The 26,527-nt window shown below is 39.4% G+C and overlaps 1 protein-coding gene across 2 annotated transcripts; it reads right to left on the bottom strand.

Moving 5' to 3' along the window:
* Positions 1–1,238: 1,238 nt before the first annotated feature.
* LOC131254188 (serine/threonine-protein kinase AFC3) lies at positions 1,239–17,325 on the bottom strand. Of its 2 annotated transcripts, XM_058255192.1 has the most exons (12): positions 17,151–17,325; positions 16,839–16,947; positions 6,359–6,385; positions 6,127–6,280; positions 5,975–6,023; positions 5,003–5,117; positions 4,722–4,813; positions 4,478–4,625; positions 2,874–2,938; positions 2,670–2,767; positions 1,794–1,899; positions 1,239–1,536 (listed from the first exon to the last, which is right to left on the bottom strand). In XM_058255192.1, exons 1-12 carry the CDS (start codon positions 17,253–17,255, stop codon positions 1,399–1,401), a joined length of 1,206 nt encoding a protein of 401 aa, XP_058111175.1. In that variant the 5' UTR covers positions 17,256–17,325; the 3' UTR covers positions 1,239–1,398. The 2 variants fall into 2 exon arrangements, with proteins under 2 accessions (XP_058111175.1, XP_058111180.1); XM_058255197.1 differs by lacking the exons at positions 5,003–5,117; positions 6,359–6,385; positions 16,839–16,947; positions 17,151–17,325 and having other exon boundaries at positions 6,127–6,215.
* Between the last annotated feature and the right edge of the window lie 9,202 nt (positions 17,326–26,527).

A 26,527-nucleotide genomic window follows, 5' to 3' on the forward strand; every position in this document is an offset into this window, starting at 1 on the left:
CTATCCCGAAAACCAGGCCAATCCAAATCTAAGGTGGGGCGCACCATACTGCTGCTACCTTTGGGCTTTTCCCTTCATCCTAGTGAGAGAGTAATATTGGGTGTCTCTATCATAACCGTTCCCTATGGTGTGGGCTAACTTTAGATGGTCCTGACTTTTGGGTTTGGGTTCGTTTGTGAACACGAGGCCGTGCACCTGATTGAGGGGGTGAGTCTCATACACGTTCCCTCCACGTGGCACCTAAACATATACATGATAGGAACCAATTATCAGGTGGACTCTTTTTTGGGCCGTATGCCATGACTCCAACTGATCAGGCAAATTTATAATCATTTGATTGGATAGGGACCAAAATTTTTTAAAATTTTTAAAGATGGAAGGATCTTCAGTTGGCCCTCCTTTCATAACCATCCATCTCGTCAGCTAAAAAATCCCTCGAAAAGAATGGTTAAGATTGTCCAATCAATGTCATCATTAGGAATGGCGCAGCCAAGGTGTACCCCACACGTTTAGATGGGATTGGATCTTTTAGAAGTAGCCATGCGGTTGCAGTAGTACGGGCTTTTGTGTGCAATACATACTGCATGGATGACTTGTAGCCAGTATGATGGCCAGACGCCCAGAAAATCAGACCTATCTAGTCATCATATGATCCACAGCCTAGAAAACAATGTAAGATGGGGAGTGAAAACAGTCTGGTACTATGGATTGGTGATCTTTGAGATGAGTGCACCTCTTCAAGGGGTTGGATGTGAGCCACTTTCAGTGCGGACTGGTACGAGTATGCACTTCAATTGAATCAATGTGATTTAATTTTTTTTAATTCATTCCTCTTTTTTTCCATGGTTTCCCTCGATGGCACACATCATCATCGCATTTGTATGAAACCATAGCGCTGCTCCTCATGTGGGACCGACTTGGTATCTGCAGGTCTAATATGGACCACCAGTCAAACTTCTATGCGGCCATAATCAAAGTTCAATGAGGAAAGGCCAAACACTGCATGACAGGGTCCTCTAATACAGTACGGAGACAGTTGTAGGGCATAGTCCATCCATCTGAGCCCATTGAATGGACGGCCTGGATCACCAATCTACATGCCCCACCTGTAAAAATTCCATATTTAGCACTGGAAACAGATTCATAACACCGACAAAGTGGACAGGGCTTGGTGCTGCCCACGGCATGGCGGGATTTTATTAGACTGCATGCTGCTGTTAGAGATTTCATTTGTGCGGTACAGGGTGGAGGGGCAGTACCCAGTCTGGGTCATAATACACTTGGGCTTCTGGATCAAAACCAGATGATGGATACAAATGCAATTCCAACTCCTTCAGGCCTGAAGAAACTCCGAAGGCCGCGACAACGAGTCCCTATCTTTCATTCTCCAGGTTTCACTCACGTTGGACTACTAAAGAATGGATGGTCCAAGGCTTGCCGGGCCGTGAGACGTTTGGATGGGTCAAATCTTAACAGACCGTGTAATAAATCGGATAGAGAAGCCCTTGAGCATTCCACATGCCGGAAAACCAAATCCTGCATTAACAACAAACAGAAATACAAATACAAGATTGTAAAAGAATAACAGAGATGCAAAAAACCTATAAGACCAAAGATGACCCCACCTCTAAAGATACGCTTCGCTTGTGGAGGGGCACGTTTGGTAGTTACACCCTCTAGAAAAATATTGGAATGCCGTTTTCATCATGCATGCACGTTTTAAGCACTCTTTCTATGCAGGAAGTAGATTCATTTCACGTGATAGTAAACACGGAAAAAGGCAAAAACCACACCTTGAGTCGGTCGAGTTTCTTTACGGCCCGGATGCTCTCCCTTGAAACTGCTCCTTCTGGCCAATTCAAGCGGACTCCTCGCCTAAAGTACTTTTCTACACAGCGGCTGCATGACCCAGAATCAGAAAGACACAAAAGGGTGATGAATTGGAAGTTACTACTCAATTCTAAGTGGAAATAGGTTTCTCAAGACATCAACACTCCCACATTGTAGAGGAGATATATGCCAACAACACTGGCAGTTGTTCAGCACATATGAGAAGTGGTTGTGCAGCAAAAGAATCACATGCAATAACAAGTGCCTGAAGTATTTAGACTAGAGGGTTTATCATTTGCACGTGCCAATCACATATTATGCTACGCACGAATGCATGTAAAGACTGACCATGGGAGTGCTTCAGCACATATGAGAAGTGGTTGTGCAGCAAAAGAATCACATGCAATAACAAGTGCCTGAAGTATTTAGCCTAGAGGGTTTATCATTTGCACGTGCCAATCACATATTATGCTACGCACGAATGCATGTAAAGACTGACCATGGGAGTGGATCCATCCATGACTGCAAGGCGGGACTACCAAGCAGGCAAGCAAAGCAGGACGGCCACATCATGCCTTTCTCACAGATGAGACAATTGGACTGCTGCCCAAGTCCTTAAAATGGGCTGAGGATGAGTAGCCATACATGGATTGGGGCAGAAAAGGCAGACGCAGCAGCCTAGAAGTCTGCTGGTTCTGCATTTTTGCAGCCAGGCCAAATGGTCTCACTCCTGCATTTATTGCAGGAGCAAACAGGCCCTAACCGTCTTAAAGATTGACACAGTTTCTCTGGCTAAATTGACCACAATCCTCCCAAAATTACAGGAACAAGAGGCTTACTGGGCTTTTCGAATCATATGTTCTGGCAAGGGTCCCAAGACCCCCTCCATCATTGCCAAGTGCTCCAAATTCTCATGCGTCTGAAACAATGCTTCACCCTGAAACAAGCTTCCACAACATCAGAATTGTCAACTAGGAGACTACTCCAATCTGAGATAAGCAGAAACAAAAGTATACAAGAAATTATCAAAACAGCAGACTAACCGAACAAAGCTCAACTAGTATGCAACCAACACTCCAAATGTCACAAGGGTAAGTCCATCCCAAGCCTGTTAAAACAATGCATGATACAATGTGGATTAGAAATATACACTGGTGATGCCTACATTGAAGACATTTTGCCCCAATGGACTAGTGTCATCCATCATCTTAGTGGTGGCAAAACCACGACAAGGATAGAACTTTCACATGCACAGGCTCTATACAAATCTTTTACTCATAAGAGGCAACACATGGATGGACATTCTCCAAACAGAAAAAATAAAATAATAATAAACCCATGAATCTCAACCCGGGGGGTTTCTCAACCATTCCTTCCTAAAGCGGAAATTATAATGTGACAAAAAATAACAATTTGTTAAAAAAGGCACCATGTGTGTGTAACCCTCCTTCAAAAAACATATAAAATAACCACTGACAATTGCCATAGTTACAGCCAAGGCAGCAATTTGGATGGTCGTTTAGCTTAGTAACATGGTATGTTGTGGGGGGCACCACTTCACTTTATCCCAAAATGTCAGTTAAAAGTGCTCGCGTGGCTGAAACCATTACCCATTGTTCTATATCCAGATTATGTATTCTGTGGAAGTTCATTTGGCCTTTGTATCTTTTAAGACTATAGTAAACTTGTATTGATTAAAAACATAGCCTGGCAGTAAATCATCATCATCATCTGAGTAAATGGTAGACACTTGCAAAAGTTTTAAATGGTAAGTGCATTCCAAAATGTAACAAACTATGAAACTGACAGATGCGCTCTAAAATAAAGAAAGAAATAGAGATAAAGGTGCTTTCAAGAGAACCATCTAAATTAATTTCCTCCTGGAGAAAAATCTGAAATATGGTTGCCCAAAGCATGACGGGAAGTGGAGAAGATTCAGGTACAGAGGCGGGGAAGCATCTATTTCAAAATGTTAGCACGTACAAACAGCTAGGAAGCAGGACCACCCCCTGGTTACAAGGTTTCCTATAAGTACAATCTGAAACTTTTGAAACAGATTACCCACACTGCTTTCTATGGGTGAAAAAAATGCAACACTCCACAATGATTTTTAAGGGGTAAAAGAGTCTTGAAGTTATTCCATTCAAATATATTTCAAGGTTACCTGGATTACAGTCAGTCCGGTACATAACTGGCACACAGTATGCTACTTCCTCCAATGCTTGGTACACTAGGAGTAGGAACATGGAGGTGCCTCCAGTACATACACTAACTATATGAAAAATATAGTCTTATATATGAATTGATATTTTAGATTGTCTGTGGAAATGATAAGCATTATTATATACATCCCATATGCATGGTATTATATCATACGCATGCCATTGCATAAATAGAAGTATGAATCTCTACACAAATTATAAATTTTCTTGCAACTTAATCAACACTAAGAGTATATAAAAATTGCATTCTGGATCGCAAATGGCCCATAATCCGGATTGCTCGAATGGATAATGAAGATAAGTTGGCAGTTTAGATAATGTTAGTATATTATTTTCTAAAAGCGAGTCATAGTATCTCACGAGAATGCAAGTAAACAGAAGGAATATCATTTGTTGTCCATGATAAGTTAAATAACTACATTTACCTAAAATAACCTCGGGTGCTCTGTAATGCCTTGTGGAAACGATGGAGCTATGATCTTGACTCTCGAAGGCAGTACTGCCAAAATCAATCAACTTTATGGCACTAGACTTCGGCAAGCACCTGAAGTTCATCTCATCCTGTGAGCTCCTCTGTGGCATCCCAAGCACTCAATTCAACACCATCACGGTTCCAAATACTCAAAACCAGAAATGACACAATTTCTAAATAATTGCCAGACAAAATACCTTGTAGCGTGGAATCTTTACATACTCGGAAGACACAAGAAGTATGTTTTCTGGCTTGAGGTCAGTGTGAATTAGGTGTAAATCATGCATATCTGCCAGATATGATAAAGCACGGAAATTATGTTAAACAAAGAAGAAGAATTTTTAAATATTAAAAAAAAAAAAAAAAAAAAAGAGGCTGTCAAGTTTCCCGAGAAAAAAGAAGAAGCAAGAAGCAGATCTGTGTGAATGTGTTAAGGGAAAAAAATGTAATCAAAATAAGCCAAGAATAATCCACACACATGCTACAGATTCCAAAAGCTGGCGTCCAAACTCCCGGACAAGATCCACAGGAAATGGGCAGTACTTATTTCTCCGTAGAAAATCAAATAAGCTTGGTCCAAGCTTCTCACACACCTGGTAACACCATCGAAGTCCATTGAAAGAGATGATTCAACATTTAGTTCACCAGTACCATACAAATGAACCCCACAGTGAGGAAGCAATTCAAAATATTACTAAGTTTTTTCCCTATTGGTATTCCTTTACCGCGGATTGCATATTACTGGGCTCAAAGAAGCTATCTATGATTCATCTAACAGGAACAACATATAACCATGCAGTACTTCTCCGGGGTGAGGATCTATGTTACCAAGTTACAACTTGGGCGGGGCATTTACACTTTAAACTCAAGTATTGAAAACATGTATAGCACCATCTCCCTACTTGGTAGGAAAGACTGGTGAAGAACATCAAGACCCATAGGCCCTAGGATCCAAATGGGTCAAAACACCACGTCCCACCACATCATTGTCTCGTTATAGAACTCATGACAGGAAATGAACAGCACCACCAGGAAATGCATAGGCTACTGCATTTGATGAGCTTGCCATGGAACAATTTGTCACTGCTACAAGCCAAGGAAGAAGAAGAGGAGGGAATTGTTGAAATGCTTGTGGGCTGAACAGAAATTCATTGAATGACAACTGGCTAGGAAGACTACTCGGAACAGCAAAATATTTAAGAGGCAACCATTAAAGAGATGTTCCACGTTGAAGCTATTCCTTCAGAAAGCTAGTATGTTGGGGCCAAATCAGAGAAGCTACCCCTCGCTTGAGCAAACAAACCATTTTCCACAAAATCAGGTACAGGCCAGTACACAATCATACTTTGTAGTAGAGCACGGTCCAAGAGGAAGCCAATCCCATACTCCTAGCTGCAAGAAAAACAAAAATCCCCAAAGCAATAGCAGGAGAAATCCTTGGACTACTTACAATACATATATGATTTCGGTAATCAAACCAGTTCCGTATCCGCACACATCTGCACCATACAAACAAAAACAGCATGTTATAAGTGGGACAGTTCGACCACATTAGAAACTAGAAAAACTTTCAGTTTTACTCTTATAAACAACAACACATACCCCGAACCACCTCTATCATTGTTAGCAAGATTATTAAGGATGTCTATCTCAATCATAGCAGCATCACGGTATTTCCGTATGCTCCGAACTATCTTGATTGCCACAAGCTCGCGTGTTTCACGATCCCAGCATTCCAAAACACGGCCAAACGTGCCTACAGTACTAGAAACTTGCTTACATAGATGTGAGAAAAATCAACAGCTGAGATATAACAATGCAGTTGACAGATTACCTTCACCCATCTTGCTAAGTATTTTATCTGTAGGAACGAAAAGGGCCAAGAAAAAAAGGATTAAAAACACATGGGAACACTAGAAAGAAATCAGAATGCATAAAATGCAGCATCAGACCATGAAATCATCAGTATCCTTATTTCATACAAGCAGCAGTAAGCACTTATCCAAAAGTGGCAGACAAGTTTATTTACAGAATTAAGTATTTCTGTTAAGTACATGCAGTAGCTCACCACCAAGAAATCGATTGCCATTATAAATAAATAAATAAATAAAAAGGCAAGGGGGCGTCCATCGCATTGTGACCTCTTACCCTTCTGTATTATATAGAACTGTATATAGATCTTTTTCTATAATTAAGTGTTCTTTTTTCCTTTTTTTTTTTTGAAAGATACCTAGAACTTTCAAAGCGCTAAGATAGCACCTAAGCAAGAGCTACAGAAGGAAGAAAAGAAAAAACAGAAGGCAAAACAGGTTACAAGTTTCCCCAACCAGCCCTTAACTTCCGCCCAATCCGATACAAAAATCCTAGCATTATGGGCAACCCAGTCGACTTCACGAGAGACATTACAGAAGCACCTGTTGTTCCTTTCTCCCCAAATAGTCCGGAAGCTGGCTGGAATGCAAAGCCTCTAAACTGCCCTTAGGCTCTTGCAAAGAGCCACCCGTGCCAAGCTAAGAGAAGGTCACTTATATCAAAGGGCATAGCCCACACCATATTGAACCTAGCGATGAGAGACATCCAAATATGACTAGCAAAGCCACAATGGATGAGGAGATGGTTAACCAACTCTTCATAGGCTAAACACAATATACAAATATTCAGGATGATCAGAGAGTGCTTCTGGAGGTTATCGACAGTTAGGATACATTTCTTGCCCACAAGTGAACCAAAAGCTCCGATCTTGGGAGGAGCGCCGTGATGCCACATATAAAGAGTCTTCCCAAAACTCCCCTCTTTCTTTCTAAGCATGAAGTAGAACGACTTTAACGTGAAGCGAGTCAATTTATCTACAGTCCAAATCAGGTTATCACTTTCCCCCACCTTCGGATTACTAGGCTGCAACCATTCCAATAAAGCAGCGTACTCATCCACCTCATCTTTGAGAGACTTGTGGCAGGGCCACAGGGCGGGCACCACACAACTGAATCACCACATAACTCAAAACACTTGTCGATTGTGATGCTCCGATCGAGGGCCAGATTAGCAGCAATTGGGAAACGAACTTAAAGAGGAATATCACCCATCCACATGTTCCCAGAAGCAAATAGTCGCCCCGTTCCCAATAAAGAAAGCCATGCCTTTCAAAAAAGTATGCCTTGTACTGAATATCCCTTTCCAAACTGAGGAAGCTCTATAAATAGAAAAGTTCTTAGTCCACCATCCACCGGTTGTGCATCCATACTTGCTAGCAATCATCTCTCTCCAAAGGGCTCCCATTTTTGTACGAAATCCCCACCACCATTTGCCCGAGAGAGCTTCATTCATTAACTCCAAGGACCGAATGTTGGCATGCCTTCATAGAAGGGTTTGCATAGCTCGCACCATTTCAAAAGGTGGAAGCGTTTTTTCTCCGCCAAGTCGCCCCACAGGAAGTCTCACCTTAGTTGGATAAAGCCTATAATTATGTGTTACATCGACCAATTAAGGAAGAAAAGTAATTAACAGGCAAGTAACAGACAGTGAGAAGGAACGAGAGGGGGAAATAGCAGTGGAGGAAGTGTGGAATCAATAAACAGAATGCATAAAAGAATTACTTGAAATGCATCGACTTGTCTTTCCATCAGCAATGAAGTTACCTCTCAATAGACATGGTATACATGTAAAACAGAAACCGGGTTTGGCTCAGAACCCAAAAAAAAAAAAACCCTATAAAGGCCAAGGAACTTCATGATTGGTAAATATCATGATATACAGAGAATTTCCTTCCATCCATGGAGGGTGAGAGTCCATCATGAGAAGTACCTATGAGCTTTGTCCCTTAGCGTGGGTAGCAGTAGCTGAAGCAGCCAGCAATAATGCAGAAACAATATCCACACTAGCATTAAAAGATTGACACATAGAGATCAATTGAGAGTCATTCGAAATATCGGTATCACAGAATGTATTGCACCCTTGGGAGACAGATACGTATCAGCTATCGCACGGGATATATCGTTTGTATCACGTAATTTATCACACTTATTGGGAAACATGGGGAAACATTGGGAAATTGGTTGAATTTTTCAATGAAACTTCAGAGATTATTAAAAAAGACCTTAATACACACTTTGAAATCATAAAATCTAAATAAAGAAGTGCACATAATAGGTTTCCTTTGTATAGAGTCCTAAGCTATGCATTGTCCGATTGAACTAAGATCACTATATTCAAATGTGATGCATAACATTTATAAATGTATCAAGACATGTATGAAAACACAACCAATTGATAAGGTCATACAGATTTGGATGAAAGACAAACAAATATCACCTTGATGTAAAACTTTTGTGGCCCACGAAAGGTTTTCAATGGTCATCAACCATTGTTTCATTTAGTGTGGTCCACCTGACACTTTTATCTTACTCATTTCTGAGACCATGGCCTAAAATAAGTTGAAAAAGCATATGAACGACATGGATATACAATTCATACATCAAGGTGGCCCCTACAATCAAGCGTCCTACCCACATCACTGGTTCCAGGGTCTCACCCAAGATGGGCTTAGCCCATACCTAGCAAGAGATGGGCGGACGTATCAAGGGCTATATGGGGCCCACTATATTATATATGTTTTATCCAAGCCGTTCGTACATTTTGACAGGTCATTTTAGGGCATGATCCTAAAAAAGAGGAGACTTAAGGCTCAAGTGTACCACACCACATTAAATAGTGGTGATTGAGTTATTTGCCATCCAATCTATTCAAAACATTGTCGGGCCCATCGTGATGTTTATTTGGCCATCCAACATGTTCATAAGGTCATGTAAACCTGAATGAAAGTAAAAAATAATTATCAGCTTGATCCAAAAGTTGTCCCTACCGAAAAGTTATCGATGTTAAGTGTTCAATCTCCACTACTCTTCCTGTGGTGTGGTCCGCTTGAGCCTTAAAAAGGTCTCATTTTTTGGACAGATGCCCTAAAATGATCTTCCAGAATGAATGGACGGATTGGATAAAACATATACATCAAGTGGACCCCAAAAAGCCCGCAACGGGACCATTTGTCTCGAGCTAACGCGACGCAACAGGGGAAGAAGATTGGCGGGTGTACCACACACCATCAATTTGGCTAGTGTGTTGACGTCACCAAGTTCTGTGGTTTCCATCATGAGGTATCTGTTATATCCAAACCGTCTATCTATTTGGCGAGCTGGTCATAAGGCTTGAGCCGAAAAATAAGACAGATTGAAAGATCAAGCGGACCATACTGTAAAAAGCATTGGGGGATTGAACGTCTACCATTGATACCCTTTTAGGGATCACAGAAGGTTTGGATCAATATGATATTTGTTTTTCCACTTCATCCAGGTCTATGTGACCTTATGAACAGAATGGATTGAAAATAAACGTTATCGTAGGCCCTACAAATGTTTTAACGGTGAGAATCATTGTCCCCACTTCTATTTGTGGTGTGGTCCACTTGAGCTTTGGGTATGACTCATTTTTGGGCTGATGCTCTAAAATGATCTTGGAAAATGTATAAACGGTGTGGATATAATAAATACATCATTTTGGGGCCATTGTTACTTTGATCTCCTTTGGACCGTTCAAACAACTTGGAGCTGAGGAGCGTCAGCGCTCATCTTCGCACGACACATACCCACACCAGTTGAGTAGCTAGATTGGCTGTTGAAGTGATGTCACCAAGTTCTGTGGGCCCCACCATAATGTATGTGTTGTATCCACATCATCCATCATTTTGGAGAGACCATTTTAGGGCATGAGCCAAAGAATGAGGCAGATCCAAAGCTCGAGTGGACCCCACCATAGAAAACAATGGGATTGAATGCCCACCATTAAAAACTTCTTGGGGGCCACAGAAGTTTCCGATCAAGCTGATATTTATGTTTTCCCTTGATTCATGTCTGTGTTAACTTGTTAACAGGTTGGATCACAAAAAATTCTCATGATGGGCCCTAGGAAGGTTTCAACGGTGGGCATCACTGTCTCCACTGTTTTCTGTGGCAGGGTCCATTCGAGCTTTAGATCTGCCTCATTCTTTGTCTCATGCCCTAAAATGATCTCTCCAAAATGATGGACAGTGTGGATACAGCACATACATCATGGTGGGACCCACAAAACTTGTTGACATCACTTTAGTTGTGAATCTCGCCACTCAACCTATGAGTAGTTAATTCGCTCGCATTTTCATAACAGAAAAGGGTTCCAGAAGGACTAGAACCCTAAATCTCTCTACGAATCCCCAAATTCCCTCAATCAAACCTAAATCTATAAGGTTTTTTGCAAATTTCTTATCGAAATCTCGTGCGCAATTTGAATCTAGCTTCTATTCGAAGAAAAAAAGTAAGGAAATCGAGATTGTGGAGCTTAAGGCACACCACTGTGGATTGATCGAGTGGCCCACCAATTTCTACTTCCAATCACACAATCTCATTCTACAGGTACTGAAATCCCCTCTGAATTAAAAGCTTTTCCCATTTTTTCTTTTTTCTTTTTGATTTTTTTTGTAATTATGCAAACCTAAAGGGATAAATCTACAGATAATATATGTGATATCGCAAAAAATAGTGCGATATTGTGCGATATATCGCACGATACAAAGAAATCTATTTTATTTGTATTCCTGAGGGGTTTCCGGCAGATATCGCATCGTTGGCCAGCAATAACAATAATATCAGCCAATAGTATCGATATTGCGAACACTGCATGCCGGTATGCCATGTGTTGTGCTCTCCTGGAACACATGTACAATATGTCAATCGTCCAGTAGGTGGGTCCCTTTAAGTAGGTACCTATGTGCCTAGAATCAACCCATTAATGGCCACAGTGATCAAAACAAATCAAGGGTTTCATGAGCTTGATCTTTCATCATCCATTCAATTTTAATATTGTAGGGCACATGATGAGTGGTCTAACCGAATTTTTGGGCCCCAATACAATGGCATTCATTGGATGGACACATTTTGGAGTGACACATGTTAGCTAGTGGATGGGTTACCTTATACAAGCCTGTGGGCTTAACATTAGTCAAGTGATCGAACCATTGATCGATGATCAAGTTGTGTTAAATAAACCTTATTACCCGAAATGACTTACATTTTCGCACCGTCTATTTTTTTTAAAGATGTATTTTGCATCGTCTATTGATTTTAGGTATTCCCTTATTTTCTCCATTAGATTACTCCATAACTATCCTCGTCAAATCATCAGGTGAAATCCTCCTATTTATTTCACGATTGTTACATTAATAGCATAATTAGTTTACATTTCAAATGTGTTATATTTAGAGTCTCCTTTTTCTTTAATTATGCCAGCATACATACCTATGTACTGTACAATTAATAAATATTGTGTGAATTCAAGTAACTAAATTAAAAGGGATTCTAGTCATGTTGCATTCATGGCATGTTCATGTGAATTTTATCTATATAGTTGATCCTGATCAAGGTATTCCATATCTGTATCGGTTGGCGTAACGGTGCCCACCGATACGGATATAGATACGGGGGCGTAACGGCCCATAACGGTGCAAAAAAAAATTGCCGAAAAAAAATGAAAAAATATGGATTAAATCCGGAATATTCTAAGTATTCCAAATATGCATTCATTTATAATTTAGAACATGTTTATAGTGGTATAATGATCCACTCTTTGGTGAGAATGCTATATCGGGCTGTCTAAAGGATTTATGAACCTAAAAACCTAGAATTAACTGCAAACCTTTTATATTTAGTTTTCTAACTATAATACACACACACACACACACACACACACTCTATAATGAATGTGATATCAAAACATCTTATATTTTCAAGTTTTCCTTTTATTTATTGTGCTAGTGCATTGCATACTTCGTGACTCACATATATTTCAATTCAATATATAGATTTAGGGACTTTTGTATCCTATTATGTAATTCATATAACTAACAATTTGATATCATTTTCCTCAATAGATCTTTAAAATAATAATAATAATAATAAATTGGGGTAAATAGTATTATCAATTCGGAGCTGATTAGGGGACCATTTGATGCCCTAAACTAGCCTCAAATTAATGCAATCTATTGGCACTTATCCCACTAATGGATTGGTGGACATTTATTGGACAATGAAAAATATCAAATGGTCCTATTTCAAAAAACAAGTGTCTACAAACTAATAGTGAAAATTGTTCAAACAATTTAATTTTGGGATTGTGACTTAGCAACAATGGTCCCAAAATTTAATTGGTTAATTTTGAGTTGATATATACCTCATGGATAAATTTTTAAGGCCATTTACGTAGTGTTCACTCGATTATGTATATATACATGTCATCCATCCCTTTTGTCAATTCATTTAAGGGTATTGGAAAAAAAAAAATTTGATAAATCAAGATCTTAGGTGGACCACTAGTGGGCTAGGCGGGCCACCTCGATATATTTGTATATCCATGCCGTCAATCCATTTTGCCAACTCATTTTAAGGCATGGTCCAAAAATTCAGGTAGATTTAAATCTTCAGTGGACCACTAGTGAGCATACCTTTAAAAGTGGGGCCCACCTCAATGCATTTGTTGTATGTCCATGTGGTCCATCCTTTTTGCCCACTTATTTCAGGGCATGGAGCAAAAAATGAGGTTGATCCAAATCTTAGGTGGATCACAAAATGGGCCTTAAGAAGATTTTAACGGTGGGCATTCAATCCCAACTGCGTGGTCCAATTAAGATTTTGATCCCTTCATTTCAAGGATCATGCTTTAAAATGAACTTGAAAAATTATGGATGGCATGGATTTACCATACATAAATCTAGGTGGGCCCCACCACACGTAACAAAATAGTGAGTGTGCACTATGCAGCGTGCACTACAGATTATAAAATTAAATTAAATTTTTTTTAAAAAAAAGATAACCACATGGTTGTTTCACAGCCATGCCAGTCCATTCATTTTTTCTGGAAAAAGAAAAGAAGAGAGGGAAATGAAAAGAAAAAAGGGAAAGAAGAGAGGGGAACGAACCGAGAGATAGAGAAGAAGAAGAAGAAGAAGGGCAGCAACTCTACAGCAGCGCCACAGCTGCAACCGCAGCAGCGTGTCGCAGCCCCATGATAAGAAGAAGAAGAAAATTGGTGAAAAAAAAGGTATGTTTTCTTTTTCTTTTTTTTTCCCCCTTTTTTCTTTAGGGTTATGGACCGTAACATTTGTTACAGTATCATAACGGCCGTTACAAACCCAAAAAATAGAGATGACCCATTTCGGGGCCAAATCACGTAACGGTTGATACCGTTACCGTTACGTATCGGCCGTTACAGCCGAAACGTAACCGATTTGGGATACCTTGATCCTGGTAGTACTGCTTTCAGATGCAGGTTTTACCCATGCCTGCCAGTACGGAAGATCGTGGTGTGCTGTAAAGGTCGCTATGTAAAGGCAACGGTGGCAACCGTTACACATTACGGGGTCGTAACGGCCGTAACAGCCATTATGGAAAAAAATGACCCGTAATTGCCATTAATGACACGTTACGACCCTTATAAAGGCCATAACAACCTCGTAATTATCTGTTATGGGGAATATACAGATTTTCCATATTTTTTAATCAACATTATAGGGTAGATACAGGTTTTTGGAATTTTTTTAATAAAAAAAGAGACCGTAACGGACATTTCAACCTATATCGTAAAGGTAACGGTGGTGGCCATTACGGCCACTGTTACCGTTACAGGACACCTTGCGGCAGATGCCTACCCAAATGGTAGATGCAGTTGATGTCTTTCCAACCTATGCAGGTAAATACATCCCCTACCCATGTTGCACACATGCACTCCATATAAATAAGATTACTGAATATAAATATATGCTCTGTTTACTATCTATGATTTAATGTGGCGGAACCTTGGTGGGAATTTCTCACTCAGCCTGATTAGCTCAACCTTTACTTGTGGAAAACCAAACAGATGTAACTAAAGATGAACTGGTGGCGCAAGGTCAAGAGGACGTGATCGAGCCATTGGATGACCCTCAAAACGGATGGCCCAACTTGTCAAAGGAAGAACTAGTTGCATTGGAATAATCCAATTCCCTTTTCATTTTGTTACTGAGGTTGTGAACTTGTAATAAGATCCCGAATGGGTGGGTCAATAATCGAACTCCTTTAACTTTATAAGTATTATCTTGGAACTTAGATCAATTATTTCATTATAGACTTTTGGCTGCGATTTTTATGATATTATTATTTAAGTACACATTGTGTACAAGTCACATATCAAGGTGTCAAGGAACATGAGATGATAGTGACGGGGGTCCACTACCATGCAAATGGGCCTTGGAAGATGTGCACATGCATGATTCTTGAGGTGGTACCCTATTTTTGTCGCCCAGGATCATAGCCCTTGAAATGGTAAAAAAAATTAGTCATTTGCAAGCATATTAACTTATAAATATGGATATTTAGAGGCCGATAAAGTTAGAAACATTCTGATAATTTTTTAGAATATACAGCCTAGCAAGTGTGCGATAGATTTTTGTGCCCAAAACTTCATGTCTTCATCTATTGTGTCTATTGATTATCATCTTCTTCTCCTCCCTACTTCACATAGGCAGTTTTCTTTTTTCTTCCAGGTGGCGACAAGCTACTCTAGCTAGAATTAGAAATGAATGCATTAAAGGGAACTTAGGAGTAGCCCAATAGGTAATAAGATGAGGAAAGTAAATTTTGATGGTTTGATAATGTGCAACGGAGACCAAAAATTGCACCAGTTAGGGGTGAGGTAGTTCAAGTTGAAGGTTCTAAAAGGGTAAGGGGAAGGCCCAAAAGGATGTAGATGGAGATGGTAACAAAAGACTTGATGATATGGTTTAACTGAAGATATGGTCTTTGATAGAGTGGAATGGCATAAGAGGATTCATGTAGCTGACCCAACTTACTTGGGATAAGGCATAGATATGATGATGAAAGAATTACTCTATCTGGGCCCAATATAGGTCGTGCTCAATCCTATAAATTGTAGTAGGCCTACAGATTGGATGTCGGCCCAATTTGAGGAAAAGGTTTGGCCCAAGCCTAGAGTTTACAGAATTTTCTACTTGGGCCCAAGCCTAGACTTTACAGAATTTTCTACTAAGTCCTCACGAACCTAGGATGCTTATGGTATCAATCAATGAGCTTCGCTTCGAATCAAAGGGCTGGTTACTAGATATATCAGGCCTGAGCCTGACTATCTGGCTCAATTAATAAACAGGTCAGACTCGGGCTGACCTGCTCCAGGACACACATGGCTTGTTGCCACCCCTACCACCTATGTCATGCATACCAACCCTTCTTCTACTTCTGATACTAGAGTCTAGAAAACTACCAAAAAGTAGACTAATTTACTACTGAAAATTGAAAAAAAAAAAAAAGAAAGTGGGGTTGTATATAGCTGCACCTTAACTCCACAACTTCAAAGGATTCTACAACCAAATCCGTGATCTTTTCAATATCACGGCCAACATAGACAGTGTTCCAAACAACATACATGAGGAACAGTGATGCAATAAGATTCTGTAGGGGTGGGTTCCTCACGCCATGCTAAGGTGTGGCTACAGTACTGCTACTCTACTACAGCAGCGTGCTGCAGTGATGTTACGATATGTTGTGTTAACGTCAACATTGTTTCTCTTGAATCCTAGTATAGATTGTGTTAGTATGAGTTAATATTTTTATTTTCTACTACAAAGCAATGTACTATTAATAGATGGGTATGAGTAAGAGTGTTTATGACAAGGTGTTTGCACCAATAAGGGATAGTTTGAGTTTAATTTCGAAAACTATGTATTTCAGTCTATAAATAGGCCAGTAGTTCATGCATGCTAAGTAGATTCTATGATTTATGAAATTAGAAATTGTTTCTTTGAATTCCCTACAATGGGATTCTTCTTCCCAATGTGTGACGCCAGAAACCGTAAATGCGATTCTGTCAGCTTCGTGTGGTGTATCATTTTTATGCTTCGAATCTGGTTGGTGTAATGCAGTTTCTGCAATTAGTTTCAATCTCTTTGATCCTATTTGCATTTAGACAACCTGAAGAGAGACAATTAAGAAGAGAAGTACAGCTACGGTCCACTTTAAACTGAAAAGTACCCAAGATGATCATTAGGATCTTCCAAGCAGAAATTTCAGCACATCGTCCACACATGGTGAGGGACAACATGCCAACGGTTTCAATCATCAAACCATGGCCCCCACTCAAACCAAAAAAGAAAAAATAAATAAATAAATATATATATATATATATATATATATATATATATATATATATATATATATATAAGAGAGAGAAAAAGGGCCACTCACATCTTGGAGTGAGATTCTCTCCAAGGTTGAAAACGTAATGGCCCTCGCGATCGTCGTCCCTCCACGGCGGCGATGGGACCCGCGCCAGGGCAGCATCAGACCGAGGAGCCTACACAGATCCACCGACCCACAAATTCCAACAGCGTCAAAAATCCCCAGCACATGAAAAAACCCTAACACTCACCTCACGAAAACCCTAATTTCCTCCGACAACCCCTCCTTTCGGCAGGGCCCGCCGCCGTCGCCGGAGAACCTCCGCCAGAACCCTAACCCTAAAAACCCAACTGCTCTGAGAGATTCGAACAGACAGACCTCTGGCTGCTGGGAAGTAGGCGCGGCGTCCCACGCGAGGCGAGGGCGTTTCCTCGTGCGTGGCTTCTCCTCCTTCCCTTCCTCCACGAATCCGACGGTCATCATTGATTAGGCTTCCTGCTTTCTGCAATTCCTGAGAGAGAGAGAGAGAGAGAGAGAGAGCGCTTGTACGGGATTTTGTAGGGAAAAGCGCCAATCGCCAAAACCATTTCTTTTCTAGGTTGGTGGGTATCGTCATAGGACACTTCGGATCTTAGCCGTTGGATTGGGATCCTTTTGGGACCGAAATTGCTTATACCATCAGCTTCATCAAGGATGGCAGAAATTTAAAATAATAGTAACAAAAAACCTAGATCAAATTATTTCAATCATCATTCAAAGTTTATGGACCGACTGTACACGAAATAGTAAACGAAATGTTCAAAAGGTTAAAGCATTCTAAGAGATTTTATTATTTGGCCATCCACCATCCAAAGTGCACCCATGATATACATGGACGGTCAAATGACCATATAGCCAGATGCTAAAGTCATACATATTGTAATTAATGCAATGATAGGTGTGCTTTTTTAACCACCCACCGTTCTTACCTCCAAGGAATTAGAAGGACAAGAAAAGGATGGCTCCGGTGGTAAGTGACTTATATCTTATGTAAGTAATTTCAATTTCTACTTAATCAGCACATAAGCTTGTTTGATAAATAATATATTTATGAGTTCAAAAAACAAAAAATTAAATGTTTGGTTTCCAACATGGGAGGAATGCTCACTTGCATACCTTCTTATGTGAGCACATGTGCGCACCTTTGCACACATGTCATGGGCACATAATCTAAATGGCCTACATGATGCGGCACCGTCGAAACCTCATAAGACCAATTTTCAGCCCGATTCAGTACTTTGGTAGGATATAGCAAAGAGAAATACAAATCAGTAGAGAAAATTTCCTTTTTTCATGGCTCACTAGAGTTTTGTATCTAGCCAAAAGTTAGGCTTGTTAGGTTTCAAGGAGTGCCGATCACGTAAGCCTTTCAGATTATGTGCCCATAACACGTGTAAAGGTGCACACATATGTTCACGTGAAAAGGTGCGCAAGTGAGCATTTCTCTCCAACATCATGTGAGTACTTATCCTTTCATTTTATTGGGTCTATCCTTAATATCCATCATCCCTTATATGGGGCTAACTTTGGATGTGGACCATTCATTATATTGAGCCTACCTTAGCCCTATTTTTAACGTAAACCATCCATCATGTGAGGCCTTCTTTCAATGTAGTAGTCCACCTTACGAGGCTCACTTTCGTTGTAGATCATCCATCATGCAGGGCCCACCTTGGATGTGGGCCATCTATCATATCAAACATTGGACTTGAGTCATCCACCATGCAGGGCCCACCTTTAACATGATTGTCCATCATTTAGGGCCCAATTTCAAAGTGAGTTTGTCTGTTATGCGAGGCCCGCCTTGGATGTGGGTCATTCATCACCGAGGGTCAACCTTTGATGTGAGTTGTCCTCATGTGGACCCCACATTCAAGATTCACCACGCATCAATGGACCCACCTTTGATGTGAATTGTCCTCATGTGCGCCCTACATTCAAGATTCACCACCCATCTTTGATGTGGACCGTCCATGGTAAAGGGCCCACCTTCAATGTGGGCCACCCATCATGCAGGGCCCGCCTTGGATGTAGGCCATTCATCATTAGGAGTTGACCTTTGATATGAACCATCCATTATATGGGCTACCTTGGTGTGGGCCATTCATCATGTGGAGCCTACCTTCAAAGTACACTGCCCTTCAGCCCATCTTTGACATAGATCATCCTTCATGTGGGCCTCACCTTCAAATGTGGGTCGTTCATCATGCAAGGTTTGCCTTAGATGTGAGTCATTCATTATTAGGGCCGACCTTTGATGCAAACCACCCATTATGTGGGGGCCACCTTATTATGGTTCGTTTGTCATGTGAACCATTCATCATTAGAAGTTGACCTTTAATGTGGATCATCCATTATATGGGGTGCCTTGATATGGGTCATCCATCATGTGGGGCCCACCTTCGAAGTCCACTACCCATCAACCCACCTTTGATGTAGACCATCAATCATGTGGGCCTCACCTTCAAATGTGGGTCGTTCATCATACAAGGTTAGCCTTAGATGTGGATCATTTGTCATTAGGGTTCGACCTTTGATGCAAATCTGAACGGTCCATGTGATGCGGAATCCCATGAAACCCCATGTGAAAAATTTTCAACCTGATCTAAAATTATGGTGGCCCATAGCAAAGAGAAATGCAAATCAAGGGAGGAAACTGTTTTCATTTTTCATGGCCCATCAAAGTAAAACTTGGTCTTGAGGGGTTTTATGTGGGTCATCCATTACGTGAGGCCATTTTTTATGTGCATCGTTCATTATGTAAAGAGAAAAGTCGAAAAGTAAAAATTAAAAAATGAAGAATTTTATGCTAATAGTTATGAGTAATTTTAAAGTGTTAAGTCGTTTTTGAAATGGTGTTGATAGAACTAATATAACTTTTAAAAATAACTTTTTTTTTCTATAACTTATTTAAAAGGATTATTTATGAGTCAACAAGTCTGACTAGAGTACATCCCTACCGTCTTGTCTAATAAGTGGAAAATGGAGGGCTTAGAGTTAAAGGTACTACCCCCAATAGAAGTCGGTATTAGCACGACATGTCGGGATTTTTAAATGGAGATGGGACCTGCTCAATCATATACATATTTAGACTCAATAACTTTCAAACATATTTTGCATGACTCCATCTTTAATAGTTATCTGTTGCCCAATCAAATCCTACCATACCACACCTATACTAACTTTATATAAAGGTGGAAGCAATGCCCAATCCACATCTGACTTAGACGACGGTGGGGGGCTAATCAGACCTTCATTACAAAGATAGGTTGGTTGGCGCCTAATGAATAATGAATGAACCACATCACTTAGAGGCAAAGTCCTCAGGTCAAGTATTTGCATGATTTAGACTTTGAAAGGGCGTGTCGTCCAACTAAAGCTCTTGTATATGGAAAGCAATTCAATTTGCTAAAGTAAATCTCTATTGTGAAATTATGTAGCCTATGAGCAATGGTAAGAGATTTGGCCAAGTTTGGCAACATGGAATGGGAGGGATTTGCAGTTTTTTAGGCAATCGGTAGCTATGAATTGAAGGAATTTATATCCGAGAGGAATCCAAAATCTTCAAAATAGCTGAATTCCACCTCAAAGCTCTAATTTCAAATCCATTCAATTTCGTGCGAACTAAAATTCACTCAATTCCACAAGAGTTCAATTTCAGGTTACTATCAAAACGAGCCTTTATTCTCTGACCAATGGTGCATTGGCTTTTAAAATATTTCATTCCCGAACCAAGCCATGCATCTTGTGGTTGTTGTTGACGCTATGTTATTGCCCAAAAAAAAAAAAAAAAATTTGAAATGAATCGTTTAGCAGCTTACCTAATTAAAACCTCAACAATCTCATTCTCAATAAAATTAACAAGTCAAATGCTCACCCAACAAATAACTAACCTAGCTCTCATCCACATGTGGGCCTCACCTTAAAATTAATGAGCCCAAAAATATTAGTTGGGGCCTGCCCTACACGCCTAGCCTAAATATTTATCAAATCCCTTTTTCGGAAGATGAATTTTCCAAATCAATTCGTTGATCAGGTGGACCGTAAACGCACGTAGAAATATACATTTAGAAAAATAAAAACCAACATTCTACATGCAAGATGCATGTATTGCCCAACTAATGATTTGAATGAATATATGTGGAGTAAAATACATGATTTGGATGTATTGGAAATATTGATTTTGCATTGCTTGTGATATAATTGGAGGCTACATTTAATATGGTTTAATGAAAATGCGCCATGTGTATATGTCAGATGCATGCTCCTCATCGCAAGAATTTCTCCTCCCTCCTTTGGAGATGGGTCCCACTAAGTTGTTGGTGAGAAATCCACCAAATCCACCCCATCCATCACTTTCTCTAGCTCATGTTAAGAAAATATTCTAAAATAGGCAAATCCTAAACTTAAGTGGACCACACTTTACGAAATGGAGGGGATGCAAATGCACACCATTGAAACCGTATTAGAGCCACTGCAATGTTTAGATACCATCTAAGCCGTTCATATGGTCATTCTAACTAGGGATGAATTGAAAATATAAATATAATAAGATTGATCCACAACTTCTAGTCCCCCATATAGGTTTTAACGGTAGGTTTTTTCCGTAGTGTGGTCCACTTGAGATTTGGATCTTCCTCGTTTTCTCAATCATATCCTAACATGAGCGAGACAAACGAATGGATGGGTGGAATGCTCAAGGACTCAGTGCCTGCGGGCCCATGCAGCTTCCAAGTGGAGGCAGTAGCTCACGTCTCCTTCCTATGTTGTGCATGCTAAGAGAGTTATGATCTATTCAATCAAGGTTAGGCAAAAGGAGTGGTCGGGTATCATCTACATATGGTATGGACAAAAATTGAACGGTTGACGTGATATGGAGAAAAAGTTTACCTTTTTCTTTTTATTTTTCATTATTATTATTATTATTTTGGTTTAGGAATGCTATAAATTGTGTTGTGAATGGGCCTCTCTTCATGCCATGACTTGACTCATGGCCTAGTGATTTTGATTGGGTTGGATTTAGGTTGGGCTATGACTGGGCCTCATATGTGTTGGAATCGCATGCTAACATCTCGGTAGCATTTCTTTGATGAAAACTAGCAATTAGGATTGTATGACTGGCTTGACTTCTAGCATGGTCCCATTTTGCGGGGTTCACCTTGTTGGGTGCAAAAGTGTCATCCAAATAGGAATCAAACAAGTACGGAGATAGAAAATTCGAGCATGCACAGAGAACGCAATGATTTACGTTGAAAAACCCTTGTTAGGAAAAAAACCACGGCACAAAGTGACAATCAATTTACTATGAAAACAAAATTACAAGAGATACCTTAGAGTTGAAAACCCTTAATCCCCTTTCTTCAAACCTTATCTCTCTCTAGAACGAGTTTCAATTAACTTAAAATGCATTAATCACGTATTATACCCGTATATATAACACGGATCCATAATTAGAAAAAAAAAAACTGTGCAATTACATAAAACTGCATAAACTGACGATAGGACCTTCGATATGATCGACTCCAATTGAGGGTCGTCGATCAAATCAATCACACTTTCAATAAAATTGAAAGTGCCCAAAATCATCCAGAGAACAAACTCGTATTTTTGAATTTTCTCGATCGAATTAAGAGTCATTCAATCGAATTAAACAAGACCAAAACAATCCAACAAGCAATTAGGGAAAAATTGAAATTTCTCGATCGAATTGATCAAGTATCAATCATATACATCTAAAATTCCTGTTCAGAATAGATTAAAGATACCCGATTTCAACAATCTCCATTGTAGCTTTAATCTCCATGGTCCAGTACTCCAAGCTGTTTGCTTCATTTCTAATAGTCTCCATCATAACTTCATTCCCGCTTCTTGTGCACACTTCGTCTTTATCAAACCTTTGTCAAGCCCAGAGAAGTCGAGAAAAACCTAAACTTCTCTAAATGAACCACATTCATAAGCATGCATGTTGGTCGGATTCACACTGGTATGGATCTTCTCAGGAGTAACATCGCATTCCTCAAGCACATGTTGGATAAAATGATGATGAACATCAATATGTTTAGTATGAGAATGATATACCGAGTTCTTTGCTAAATTAATTGTGATTTTCCTATCATAGTTCATAGGCATGGCTTCCTGCTGAAGCCTTAACTCATTCATAAATCTTTTCAACCAAACACCTTCTTTAAATGCCTCTGTCACTACCATATACTTAACTTCGATTGTGTAAAGAGCAACAACATACTAAAGCTTCAACATTCAACTAATTGCTCCACCCACTAATACAAACGAATAACTAGAAGTTGACCTTCTATTATCCACATTCCTTGTGTAATCGAAATCCACATATATTATTAGTTTTTCTTCTAATGTTTTAAATATTAAGACATATACCTTCATACCTTGTATGTAACAAAATAGCTATTTCATTGCTTCTTAGTGTTGCATGTTAGGGTTAGACATGTATCTGCTCACAATACCTACTGCATGTGAAATATTCAGTCTCGTACATACCATGTTATACATCAAAATGCTAGCTACACTCAAGTAGGGCAAACAAGACATATAATGCTTTTCTTCATTTGTAGTAGGACATTGATTCGAAGAAAGCCGAAAGTGAGCAGCATGAGGTGTACTAACCAATTTAACCTTATCAAATTAGAATTTGATTAAGATGCTTCTCCTGAGACAACCATAGTCTGCTCTTTTCCTTGTACTTGTGTAAGTCGATGCCGAGAATTCTTTTTGCAGCCCCTGAATCTTTCATTTTAAATGTCTTGAATAATTAAGACTTTAATATGTTGATCTTAGACATGTTAGAGCTGGTGATAAGCATATCATCAACATACAATACAATAATAATAAATTCTCAATTCCTCAGTACTCTGAAGTAAACACAGTGATCGAATTCACTTACAGTAAACCATTGACTCAACATAAAAGAATTAAACTTTTTGTACCATTGCCTATGCGACTGTTTCAGGCCGTATAACAACCTCCTCAACCTGTAAACATTATTCTCTGGCCCCTGTACCTCAAATCTTTCTGGTTGCTTAATGTAAATATGTTCTTTCAATACTCCATGTAAGAAAGCAGTCTTTATATCCAACTGTTCCAGTTCGATATTGTATTAGGCAGCTAGCACCAACACAAATATGATGGATACCTGTTTAACCACATGTGTAAATATCTCGTTAAAGTCGATACGCTCTTACACATAACCCTTCACTACAAATCTGACCTGTACCTATCATGTTTCTTTCGATAAATCCACTTACATTTTATCACTTTCCATTTTACGGGAAGCTCCACTAACTCTCAGGGTTCACTATTGTATAATGAATTCATATCATCCTGCATCGATGTCATCCACTTATCTGCATCTACATTATCTAAAGCTTCCTGAAAAGTAGAAGGGCCCCCCTTATTCGTAATGAAGACAAATACAACATTTGAGTCATCTTTGTACCTCAACGGTAACTTGCGATCCTATGGTGGATTTCTCATAATAGGTAGCGGCTCCATTGCTCTTGTACTTCTCCCTACATCTTGACTTCTTTAAGTGTCTTACCCTCATCAATTTCGACATCAATCACTACTACTTTTTCCATTTTCTTGTATTCATACTTACAGAACAATGAATTCTCATTAAACTTGATATCCCAACTCATTGTGATTATTCTTGTGGCCCAATCATACATCATGCATCTTTTCACACCATTACCATAGCCAGCAACGATACATTTCTTCGCCCTTTGGTATAGCTTATATATCTCAACAAACGGTACATGAGAGTAAGCATCAGAACTAAATACATGCAGCCATGAGTAGTTTAATCATTGCATTAACGGTTTTTTAATCATGACTTCCAATACATAAAAGTGCCAAACATGTCGGATTTATTCTTCATAAAATAAACCCACATCTTTATAAAGAAGTCGTCAATGAATGTTGCATTGAATGATAACCCCCCTTTAGAAACCACATGCGGCGGCCCCATATCTTAGAGTGCACGTAATCCAACGGTCATTTACTATTATGTTTTTCGATTTTAGTGCTTACATACAATTAAATCAAAAAATTTAAAAGTAGCAATTAAACCATGATCTAGGAGCACCTTCATACCGCACTCGCTTATGTGGCCTAGGTGTGTATGTCACACACGTGCAAACGTGGATTTTGTCATAGACGCTAGAACTCCACCAAATACAATATTCACAATCAACCTGTAGAGATTGTCACTCCTTTGTGCCTTCATAATAGTGAGTGACCATTTTAAAATTTTCAGGACACCATCATGATCGGTAAACTTGTATCCTAGTGCATTCATAGTACTTGGAGAAATCATATTTTTCTTCAAATCTGAAACGTGCTTCACATCGGTCAGATTACGCTCCACTCCATCAAATATTCTGATGCGAAAGAATCTAATTCCAATAATCTTACATGTATGATCATTGCCCATAAGAACCAAACCATCATCATACTCGTTGTATGTGGTGAACCAACTTCAGTGAGGTGTCATGTGGTACAAAGCCCTCATATCTAAAATGCACTCCTAATAGAAGCAACTCATTTTAGACATCGATAATACATCACAACCATCCGAACCTTCATAGGATTTCGCTGAATTGGTCTCCTTTGTAAAATTATCCAAATTGTCATCCTTATGGGTTTTAGAGAACCGACAATCCTTTATGTGTCTGGTCTTTCCACAATTCCAGCACTTCATCTTACACTTGCCCTTACACCTGGATCTCGATTGCAATTTTTTTTCTCCACTCAGAAGTTCTCACCTAGCAACTAACGCACCATTGAAGAACCCTCGCTACCATTCTTCTTTCTCAATTACTTCGAATGAAGGGTTGATATAATGGTTTCGACGTCAATGATCTTTCTACCATGACATAGAGTATTTATGTGATTCTCATAAGACTCTTAAAAAGAAAAATTCAATGGGATTAAGGCTTGATCTTTATCATCAATCTTCACATTCACGCTTATCAATTTGCAAAGTACTTTATTAAAGTTGCTTATGTGTTCATTGAGATTTGCCCCTTCATCCATCTTCATATTGTAGAACTGTTTCTTATAACCAGACGATTGAAGAGCGATCTCGTCAAATAGAGAATCTCCAACTTCATCCATAATTCTGTTGTAGTTGTCTCAGTGATAACATTATAGAGTACCGCATCGACCAAGCACAATTAAATTGAGCTAATTGCCTTTTGATCTAATTCATTTCACTCTTCCTTACTCATAGTATCAGGACGATTCGCTTTCCTAAAGAGTACCTACTGTAACCTTTGCTAAATTAGAACGGCTTTGATCTTCACCCTCCACAATTTAAAATTATCTTTACCTGTAAACTTCCCTGTTCCAAACTTAATATTCATCCCCTTTGATGTCATATCTTCATAATCATTTTGAAACCCAAACCTGATAACCCAATTTCTCTGATACCACTTGTTGGGTGCATGAGCTTCACCTAGGCGTGATCTAGACATGAATCAAGCAAACACAAAGATGAAAATTACAAACATGCATAGAGAACACAACGATGTATGTAGAAAAAATTTGTAAAAAAATAAAAATAAAAATCACGGCACAAAGTGGCAAGCAATCCATTATGAAAACAAATTTACAAGAGATAGAATCAACTTGTGTACAAACTCTAGATGCCCTTTCTCCAAACCCTAACTCCCTCTAGAACAAGT

This window comes from Magnolia sinica, chromosome 1 (assembly GCF_029962835.1).
Source record: "Magnolia sinica isolate HGM2019 chromosome 1, MsV1, whole genome shotgun sequence".
NCBI lineage: Eukaryota > Viridiplantae > Streptophyta > Magnoliopsida > Magnoliales > Magnoliaceae > Magnolia > Magnolia sinica.